General features: G+C 45.3%; 1 protein-coding gene across 1 annotated transcript in view; it reads right to left on the reverse strand.

The window, feature by feature from the left end:
* vgf (VGF nerve growth factor inducible) overlaps positions 1-6,217 on the reverse strand; it is a 28,002-nt gene extending 21,785 nt beyond the window's left edge. Inside the window, exons 1-4 of the mRNA XM_038995300.1 lie at positions 5,742-6,217; positions 5,333-5,658; positions 4,332-4,776; positions 3,801-4,051 (exon numbers count right to left, since the gene is read on the reverse strand). Of these exons, the coding sequence (XP_038851228.1) occupies positions 3,801-4,051; positions 4,332-4,776; positions 5,333-5,658; positions 5,742-6,217 (1,498 nt within the window). The remainder of the gene's footprint in view (positions 1-3,800; positions 4,052-4,331; positions 4,777-5,332; positions 5,659-5,741) is intronic.
* Positions 6,218-11,071: the final 4,854 nt, after the last annotated feature.

Genomic DNA, 11,071 nt, shown 5'->3' on the forward strand with positions numbered 1-11,071 from the left:
ATGACTACAAGGTCCAATAGGAATTCAGGGAACTCAGTGAGGAACGCTATAGCTATAAAAAGTGATTGAGTAGGCTGCATAGATTTCATGACTAGAAGCTCAAAAGACAAAAATGCAGTATTTTTTTTTTGTAAATTAATTTCACTATCGTAAATGTTAGCAACACATCCGCCTTTGCAGGATGCGCGGGGGATATGGTCACTAGTGTGACCAGGAGGAGAGGCCTCATTTAACACAGTAAATTCATCAGGCTTGAGCCATGTTTCAGTCAGGCCAATCACATCAAGATTATGATCAGTGATTAGTTCATTGACTATAACTGCCTTGGAAGTGAGGGATCTAAAACTAAGTAGCTATATTTTGAGATGAGAGATATCACAATCTCTTTCAATAATGACAGGAATGGAGGAGGTCTTTATTCCAGTGAGATTGCTAGAGCGAACACCGCCATGTTTAGTTTTGCCCAACCTAGATCGAGGCACAGACAGTCTCAATGGGGATAGCTGTCACGCCCTGGCCATAGAGAGGTTTTTATTCTCTATTTTGGTTAGGCCAGGGTGTGACTAGGGTGGGCATTCTAGTTTTTTTATTTCTATGTTGGTGTGGTTCCCAATCAGAGGCAGCTGTCTATCGTTGTCTCTGATTGGGTATCATATATAAGTTGTCCTTTTTCGTTTGGGTTTTGTGGGTAGTTGTTTTCTGTTTAGTGTCTGCACCTGACAGGACTGTTTCGGTTTTCCCTCTTTGTTATTTTGTTCGAGTGTTTTGAGAATTAAATTTATCATGAACACTTACCACGCTGCGCTTTGGTCCACTCATTCCGACAAGAGCCGTGACAATAGCTGAACTGACTACACTGACTGTGCTAGTGGTCAGACTCCACTAAACTGGCAGGCTGGCTAACAGCCTGCACCTTATCTCATTGCTAGAGCCCTGTCTATGTTCATAGATGAGAGCACCCCTCAAGCTAGTATGGAGTCCATCACTCCTCAGCAGGCCAGGCTTGGTCCTGTTGGTGGGTGAGTCCCAGAAAGAGGGCCAATTATCTACAAATTATATCTTTTGGGAAGGGCAGAAAACAGTTTTCAACCAGCGATTGAGTTGTGAGACTGTAGAGGTCATCACTCCCCCTAACAGGGAGGGGGCCAGAGACAATTACTCGTTGCCGACACATCTTTCTAGCTGATTTACATGCTGAAGCTATGTTGCGCTTGGTGACCTCGACTGTTTCATCCTAACATCGTTGGTGCCGATGTGTATAACAATATCCCTATACTCTCTACACTCGCCAGTTTTAGCCTTAGCCAGCACCATCTTCAGATTAGCCTTAACGTCGGTAGCTCTGCCCACTGGTAAACAGTGTATGATCGCTGGATGATTCTTTTTAAGTCTAATACTGCGGGTATTGGAGTTGCAAATGACTAGGGTTTTCAATTTGTCAGCGCTAATGGTGGGAGGCTTTGGTGTCTCAGACCCTGAAATGGGTGGAGGATAGACCAGAGGAGGCTCGGCCTCTGACTACTTTGTCGGCTGAATCAGCAAAACCAGTTGAGGTTTCCTACAGCATTTCCTCACAGAAGCCATGAGAAAATTGTTCGGCTGCGGGGACTGTGCGAGGGGATTTATACTACTATCTGTACTTATTGGTGGCACAGACGCTGTTTCATCCTTTCCTACACTTAAATTACCCTTGCCTAATGATTGCGTCTGAAGCAGGGCTTGCAGCACGGCTATCCTCACCATAAGGCGATCCTTCTCCTGTATATTATGAGTACAGCGACTGTAATTGGGGCGTCAGGTAGCCTAGTGGTTTGAGCGTTGGACTAGTAACCGAAAGGTTTGCACGTTTGAATCCCCGAGCTGACAAGGTAAAAATCTATCGTTCTGTCCCTGAACAAGGCAGTTAACCCACTGTTCTTAGACCGTCAGTGAAAATATGACTTTGTTCTTAACTGACTTGTCTCGATAAATAAAGGTAAAATTAGAAGGCCTAATGTTAATGTTACTACTTAGCTTTGGCTGGTGGAGGTCGTGTAGAACCATTTCCAGATAAAGCGTCCGGGGTGACAAAATTGAACGAAAAAAGTCAAGCGACGGAAAAAAAAATATATAAAATGATAATTAAAAGTAAAAACCGTAAAGTTGGCAGATAGCAAAATAACATTAGCAACAAACCGCACAGCAGCACGTAAACAAGTCCACAATTTGTGACAGGAAATGTCACAGACAGAGTTTAAATGTTTTAACATCTTAATGTTGCATTCAAGATGGAAGTCCATTTTAAGACTGCTGTATCAAAATGGTTGATTATTTTGCCAAATAAGTGATAACAAGATGTAGGACTGGACTGAGCCCAGGTGTAGGGCAATTCCACGATAACAGAGTGATCAGATTTTTCACTTTAAAATGTGTCAAACAAAAACCAATGATTTCAAAGTAAAACAAACCATACAACTCTATGCACAAGGACTACTTTTAACAATGTGCAATCATTGATTTGTTTGACACACATTTTTAAGTGAAAAATCTGAGTCTCAGCATCACTCCAATACCGCGAATTGCCCTGTACCAATCCACGGCACTTGTCAGTCAGCATGCCTCAGTATTGAACAGCTTGCCATCAATTCAAGCCCAATCCACCTCGTGGAGAGCTATCCTCCTATAGGTTCACTTCATCTCTTACCTACACTACTCATATTGTTTAGCAATGACTATCACATACATTCAGTATAGAACCATCTTTCTAACCAATAAAAGACAGAAGCTTTGGTTAAACCACACAGCTAGCTAACGTTAGCTAGTTAGCTTCCTAGCTAGCTGACGTTCACCTAGCTTGCCTCATCAATAGCCTGTTTTAATAACACAAGACCAAATAACTGCCTACCTTAATTTCAATATTGAAATCATAGTTGTTTAACTAGCTAGTTGGTTAGCTAGTTTCTCCACTAAAAAACGATCGAACTTACCTTTATTTTCATCGTCCCCTTTCATTTCCATGGTCAAAAATCAGGTTAGGGAGCAGTCAAGCTGTGATTGGTCCAAAAACCTGACAGCCTGTAGCGTTCTGCAGAAACACAGTTTATGTTCATTGGCTAGAATTTCCCCCAGTTATAAAATTACAGTAAGCAGTTGTGAGAGCAAAATTGATTTTGGAGAGCAAACTGGAAAATTGGTTTGGGCGGGAGAAAAGATGTGTGGGGAAGCAGAGTATTTGTGAGAGTGTAGTAATTTCTTGACATGTAGTAAGTATCTCTTCAGTCGAACAAAAATCTCTGCTCTCGAATTAATCTACTGCATGCGGAAATGCAGTTCTGCTCGCTCAAAGTCACACTCATAAGCTGTCAAGTTAAATTTGCACGCACCATGCTGGCCTGCGCTCACAGAACCCGTCCTCTGCTCGCTCGACCACATTTCTCACTTGACTCAAGAGTTTGCTCACGCAATGATGTGTCATCTTGCTCGCGGGGGCGCCATCTAGTGCTCGTTCGACTTTTGGATAGGATTTGACACCATACTGGTAAAAACCAATGAGTAGATGGGGAGGCGCAAATTGCAGCGCATCAATAGAACCAAGTTCTATTTTAGAGCCTGGCTATGCAGACGCCCGTTGACGCTCTCGAACAGGTTGGATTAAATGATTGAATAACATGTATGTGTACATTTATTTTGGAACGTCTGTGCATGCAATGCGACTGGTTTGGTCAGCATGTAAAGAAGTGTTCATTTGCCAATATCAACTGAAAAAAATGACATTTTGTGTTTGAAGAAGAATCCTCCATCCTGTGTTTTTAGCAACTCACGATCCCCCACGTCGTAATTCCGGTCCGCGGGATACAGCTTCTGTGAGTAGAAGGTGCATGGATGGAGTTTAGGCAGCGATCCAGTGCGTTGGGAGAGAACAGCCCCTACTCCAACCTTGGAGGCGTCCACCTCAACGATGAAGGGCAGACGGGTCAGGATGAGCCAGAACAGGTACGTTCGTAAAACGTTCCTTGAGTGCACGGAAGGCTTCGTTGGCCTCCTCAGTCCAGCGCAGCTATCGAGTTCCTCTCTTCAGGAGGGAGGTGAGAGGGGCCACCACTGTGCTGAAACCCCTAATGAAGCACCTAGGCAAAACCTAGGAAGAGCTGCACCGCCTTTATGTTGGATGGAAGAGGCCACGAGCGTACTGCACTGACCCTCTGCTCTTCCATCTCCACTCCTGCGGTGGCTATTCAATAGCCCAGGAAGGAGACTGCCTGTTAGAAGAAAAGGCACTTCTCCACCTTGGCTTGCAGGTGATGCCCTATCAGCCTCTCCAAAACAGACCTGACATGAGACATGTTAGTCACGTGTAGTACACCAAGATGTTGTCTATGTACACCACTACAAAGTGATCCAACATGTCTCTAAACACCTTGTTAATGAAGGATTGAAACACTGAGGGTGCATTTGTCAGGCCGTAGGGCATTACACTGTATTCGTAGTGCCCGGTGCTGGTGCTGAAGGCAGTCTTCCATTCATCCCCCTCTCTGATGCGCACCAGGTTGTAGGCACTACGTAAATCCAATTTGATAAAGTACTGAGCACCGTGCATCTGTTCGATCACAGTGGGTATGAGAAGCAGGGGATAACTGATTTGAACAGTTCCCTTATTCAGTGCCCGGTAATCAATACAAGGGCGGAGACCTCCGCCCTTCTTCACGAAAAAGAAGCTGGAAGAGGCTGGAGAGGTGGACGGACGGAGAAATCCTTGGGCCAGCGCCTCCTGGACATTGGCCTCCATGGCTTCGGTCTCTGCATGTGCGAGAGGGTAGATGTGCCCCTATGGGAGGGTGTTACCAGGCAGTAGGTCGATAGTGCAGTCCCATGGGCGTTGAGGGGGAAGGCACGTGGCACGTGTCTTCGAAAAAGCCACCTGTAGGTCCCGGTATTCCTCCGGGATAGGGACGTGGGTGGCCTGGTCGGACTTTCCACGGAGGTGGCACAGAAACACAGAGAGACGCCTAACCTGACACTCTTGCGACCAACCCAACAACCTCCTCTCTGTCCACAATATTCTGTGGTTATGCAACTGTAACCAGGGGAAACCTAAAACTATGGGGTGTGCAGGAGAGTCTAAGATGAGGAAAGCGATGCGTTCATGGTGGTTGTGAGCAACCGTGAGGTTGTAAAGGTAAGGCTTGAGCCATGGGCGTGACAGGTAATGATAAGACCACTGACCGGTCTAGGAAATTGCCTGCAGAACCTGAGTCCACTAGGACAGGACTCGGTGGGGGGCCGGTAGTCCGGGAAGGTGACAGGAAGGAGGACGGGCTTGGTGGACAGAGGAGCAAGGCACGTCCACGCCTACCTGGGAAGGTGCAAGAGCGCTCCTCGGCCTGTCGCTTCCTCGCCTGGTTCTCCTTCTGGGACAGGTGTTCCAGGGGGGGGTCTGACTCCCCGCAGTAGGAGCAGAGACCCTGTTGGCGACGGCGTTGACATTCCACTGGGGGAAGGTGCGTCGTGCCCACCTCCACCGGCTCAGTCTCGCTGGAGGTTCCTGGGAGAGACCCGAACCCCCGGGATGGGTGACGACGGGCATGCAGGAGATTATCCAGGTGGATGGCTATGAGCAGGTCCAACGTGAGGTCCTCATTGCGACAAGCCAGCTCGGTCTGGACGTCTGCCTGTTGCCCGCTGTGGAAAACCGTCAACAGGGCCCGGTCGTTCCAGCTATTGGACGCAGCCACCGTCCGGAAATCCAGAGCGTACTCATACACTGTCCTAGACCCCTGGCGTAGACCCCTGGCTCACCTCCCTCTCGGCCCTCTGTAGGGTGGTCAAAAATTGCACTGAAGAGTTGGGTGAAGCGCTCATAGGACTGCACTTCTGGACCATCCCTCTCCCAGATGGCGTGCGCCCACTCCAGAGCCCGGCCTGTCAGCACCGAGATCACCAATGCCGTCCCGGCATGACGGGCAAGGTGGAGGTCACACTGCAGGAGAAACCCCCTACAGTGAGCTGGGGTGCCGTCAAACCGCTCCAGGAGGGCCAGGACCGGGTGATGTAGTTGGTGGTGGGGTGGCTGGAACGACCGCCGCGGGGAGCTGGGAAGGTGGTGGTGTAGCCTGCTTCTGTCGTATGGTCTGGAACACTTCGTCCATGGCAGTCCTGAGGTGCTCCAGGCACGAGTCGTGGTATAGGAGCCTCGCTGGTTGGGATGTCCTGCTGCTTCCTGTTCTCTTGGGTCGGTCATACTGTCACAAGTGTAGAGAGGAGTAGGCAGGAGGCAGTCGCAGGTTTAGAACTACTGAATGTATTAAAGCACCATACATAAAAGCGGGACAAAACCCAAAGTGAAAAAAATAAAAAAAATAATAAAGTACTCAGGAAAGAGAAGGAGAGATTCCTCTCAGGAAAGCAAGCTACATTGACAATGACCAACAAAGATAAATGACAGAGGGAGTATATATACAGTGATAGAGTGGGGATTGGAACCAGGTGTGTGTAATGATGACGAGACAAGTCCAGGGTTGATGAGGGAAGGGTGTTTGCCAGCAGCAGGTTCGGCAGCAGCTAGAAGGCCGGCGACGCCGAACGCCTGAGCTGGACAGGAGGGGGAGCCAAAGCGAAGGCTGGTGTGACAGTTGCTTACCTTAATTTTAAAAAGTCAATGAAGCTGTTACACTGCTCTTCCGTTGTCTCCATGGGGGACTGGGATTGGGGTTTCAAAAGATGGTTTATGGTGGAAAACAGGTGCTTTGAGTTTACAGGATTTTTATTGACAAGGTTTGAGTAGAATGTTGACCATGCCTCTTTCAGGGCCTTTGAATAGTTTCTGAGACACCGCTCCAGGTTGAGTCCAGTGGATTTCATGTTTCCAAGAGAGCTGAGCGTGTGAATGCGACATCCCGTGTTTTATGGGGGTATGGAGGTCAAGCACACTGCTCAGGGATTGGTTGTAAAACTCCACAATTTCATCCACTGACAAAAAAGCTGGAGGAGACGGGTTCAAGATGTCCTCTCTGACTGGCTGGTTCCGGAAACACATGCAATGCTTTGACTTGGTTAGAGGGGGAAGAAATGTCAAGTCCAGTGTGACAACCTTGTGGTCAGACACACCAAGGTCATTGATTGGGTGGAGTCAGTGATGACCAGGTCAGGTATGTGCCCATGGGTGTGCGTGGGGGCATCAACAACTTGATTCAGGTCAAGACAGTCAATCAAACTCAGAAACACAGCAGCAGAGTGACATGAAGGAGAGTCAACAGGGATATTGAAATCTCCTAGAATTACAATGTTGGTTGAGGTGGAGCAGAGTGATGTGAGCAGATCAGCGATTTTAGGGATAAAGGATGGGTAAGGTTTTGAAGGATGGGTTAGGTTTAGGAGGCCGATAAACTAGAACCACGGTCATGGAGTAAGAGGGTTTGGGATTTTACGGCAAGTGGGGACATTTTCAGTTCAGCTTGGTGTATGATGGCTAAGCCATCACCACGGCCAGTGCTGTAGTCTTTTTCCATGTATGTGTAACCAGGTGGGCAGGCCTCATTTAGGGCTGAGTAGAGTTCAGTTAGGCACATGATGTCAAGCTTCTTGTCCACTATACTCACTCTATAAATTACAAAGAGCATATGCATTATTATTAGCCTATTATTTAGCTAGTAAATGTAGGCTATATTATCATGATATTTTGTTGGAAGTCTTTTGACTAAGGCCTACCAATTTCAGCTTTACTTTTTGCATTGTCAGCTCCATGGATCAGTATATAGAGATGCTGCCATAATCTGCACCCACGGATTCTCCATCTGTATCCGGTTGGTGCTGGAGAGAAGCCCACAAACACTGAACTGGGATAGATCTTCCAGGCTTAGTCCGCATTGATTAGCTAATCGGGCAGTGAGGGGCCCTGGGGAGGCGGGGGGACATTACTCTGCTTGGCTGCGGAGATGTGGGAGGCTGGGGAGGAGTGCTGTAGAGTCTGTCTGTCACGACCGCAGACAACAAAACACTGCAACTGCCAGTGTTGCATCACTCTGTCATTTCTGTCTGGCTGGCATTTTGGGTGAAGTCAGTAGCTATGTGTCCATTAACTTGCCCAGTGATTTTTTTTGGTCGACATTTAGAACGTTTGCGTAGAAAATGTATGCGACAATTGCCTGCTAAGATGCGTTTCCATTTTAAATATCTTGTGTCGATTAAAAACAGTTGGACACAATAACGTCACACTGATAGACACATTTGGCATTGATAAATTGGCGACAGCCTAGATGCCCTCCCACATTGCATGGATAAAATGCAATTACTGACTATGATAAACTGGGTGGTTTGAGCCTTGAATGCTGATTGGCTGAATGCTGTGGTATATAAGACCTTATAAACATTTATTTTTACTCTATTTGCGTTTGTAGCCAGTTTATAATAGCAATAAGGCACCTCTGGGGTTTGTGGTATATGGCCAATATACCATGGCTAATAGCTGTATCCAGGCACTCCGCATTTTGTTTGAGCTGCTTTTGAAAGCAAAAGTCAAATTGAAAACAGTATTGGTATTGTTGAATTCGATTTTCATAATAGCAAGCTAGGATTGATGGTTTGGTTAGCTAAACTAGCAAGACTGTTTAGTCACCACGGCAACCACTATTTAGTAAACTTGCTAGTTACATCAGTGGGTGTTGAACACATTTCTGCTGGCAAATGAACACATTTCTAGTGGGAAATGTGTTGAATTAAAGCCATGGTATAAAAGGGATAATCAACTTGGGACTGTATATGTTCTCTGGAAAATAATGCTTCTCATTCGAAGAACAAGGACAGCTCTACTCAGTGGAGTGGAACGGAACTTCCATGTTGTCCGTTATTTTCCATAGAAGGCATAGCCCCTCGTTGATTACCCCTTCCATATTTGCCATATTCTAATACTTCTCATGTGCCAACATATCGCCAAGGTCTGTGCCATGGTGTAACTTGCACTCCTGTAGATCTGAAATTATTGGATTGTGAAACTTGCCAGCCAACCAGAAAAGCAATGCGAAGCAATTCAGGCATAGACAGTCAGGACAATCCTTGTCCTGCAAATAAACATAATATTCATAGTTGAAAAACATTATTTTGCAAGCAGTAGGTATTTAGAATTTCAGTATGTCAAATTTTGAGTCAATAAGTATTCAACCCTTTTGTTATGGCAAGAATAAATAAGTTCAGGAGTAAACATGTGCTTATCAAGTCACATAATAAGTTGCATGGACTCAATAATAGTGTTTAACATTATTTTTGAATGACTACCTCATCTCTGTACCCCACACATACAATTATGTGTAAGGTCCCCCAGTCGAACAGTGAATTTCAAACACAGATTCAACCACAAAGGTTTTCCAATGCCTCGCAAAGAAGGGCACCTATTGGTAGATGGGGGAGGGGGGGGGGGGGGGGGGGTATGAGCAGACATTGAATATCACTTTGAGGATGGTGAAGTTATTAATTACACTTTGGATGGTGTATCAATACAGCCTATCACTACAACGCGACCGGCATCCTTCCTAACTCAGTTGCCGGAGAGGAAGGAAGCTGCTCAGGGATTTCACCATGAGGCGAATGGTGACTTTAAAACAGTTATAGAGTTTAATGGCTGTGATAGGAGAAAACTGAGGATGGATCAACACAATTGTAATTAGTCCACAATACTAACCTAATTGACAGAGTGAAAAGAAGGAAGGCTGTACAGAATAAAAATATTCCAATACATGCATCCTGTTTGCAACAAGGCACTAAAGTAATACTGAAAAAAATGTGGGAAAGCAATTAGCTTTTTGTTCTGAATACAAAGTGTTATGTTTGGGGCAAATCCAATACAACACATTACTAAGTACCACTCTCCATATTTTCAAGCATAGTGGTGGCTGCATCATGTTATGGTTATTCTTGTAATCGTTAAGGACTCTGGAGTTTTTCCAGGATAAAAAATAAACAGAATGGAGCTAAGCACAGGCAAAATCCTACAGGTAAACCTGGTTGTTGGCTTTCCACCAGACACTGGGAGATGAATTCACCTTTCAGCAGGACAGTAACCTAACATATAAGGCTAAATCTAGAATGGAGTGGCATACCTAGAAGACAGTGAATGTTTCGGAGTTGCCGAGTTACAGTTTTGACTTAAATCTACTTGGAAATCTATGGCAAGACATGAAAATGGTTGTCTAACAATGATCAACAACCAATTTGACAGAGCTTGAATTTTTTTTAAAGAATAATGGGAAAATGTTGCACGATCCAGGTGTGAAAAACTCTTAGAGACTAACCCAGATTGGATCTTTCTGTATATAATATCAATACATTTTCTAACATTTCTAAAAATATATTTTCACTTTATCATTATGGGGTATTGTGTGTAGATGGGCGAGGATTTTTTGGGGGTCAATTTTGAATTCAAGCTGTAACACATACAAAATGTGGAATAAGTCAAGGGGTATGAATACTTTGTGAAGGCAGTATAAATGATGACATCACGTGTCCCACATAACTTCAAAATTATTCAGCAATCATCATTTCAAAACTGGAAAAATCGCGTCGGAGAGGATGGCTTATGTTTTACATACTCCTAACCAACTGTGCTCCTTTGTTCGTTTTTTTGCATTGTTTGTAACTAATTTTGTAACTTATTTTGTACATAATGTTGCTGCTACCGTCTCTTATGACCGAAAATAATTTCTGGACATCAGAACAGCGATTACTCACCTCGAACTGGAAGAAGCTTCTTCCTTTAACGAGTCCGACAAGGATACTCTGCTTTCCCGAGAACAGGCCCGAAAAACAGGGCGGAGGTCGGGCTGCCTTCTGAGAATTCGTAGGCGAGTAAGTAAACTCCCACAGCCATCATTCTATAGGCCAACGTGCAATCATTGGAAAATAAAATCGATGACCTACGATCAAGATTATCCTACCAATGGGACATTAAAAACTGTAATATCTTATGTTTCACCGAGTCATAGCTGAACGACGACACAGATAATATAGAGCTGGCGGGATTTTCTATGCACCGGCAGAACAGAGAAGCTCCGCCTGGTAAGACGAGGGGTGGGGGTGTGTGTCTATTTGTCTAAAAATGTAAAGA

The sequence above is a fragment of the Salvelinus namaycush genome, chromosome 6 (assembly GCF_016432855.1).
Source record: "Salvelinus namaycush isolate Seneca chromosome 6, SaNama_1.0, whole genome shotgun sequence".
Classification (NCBI taxonomy): domain Eukaryota; kingdom Metazoa; phylum Chordata; class Actinopteri; order Salmoniformes; family Salmonidae; genus Salvelinus; species Salvelinus namaycush.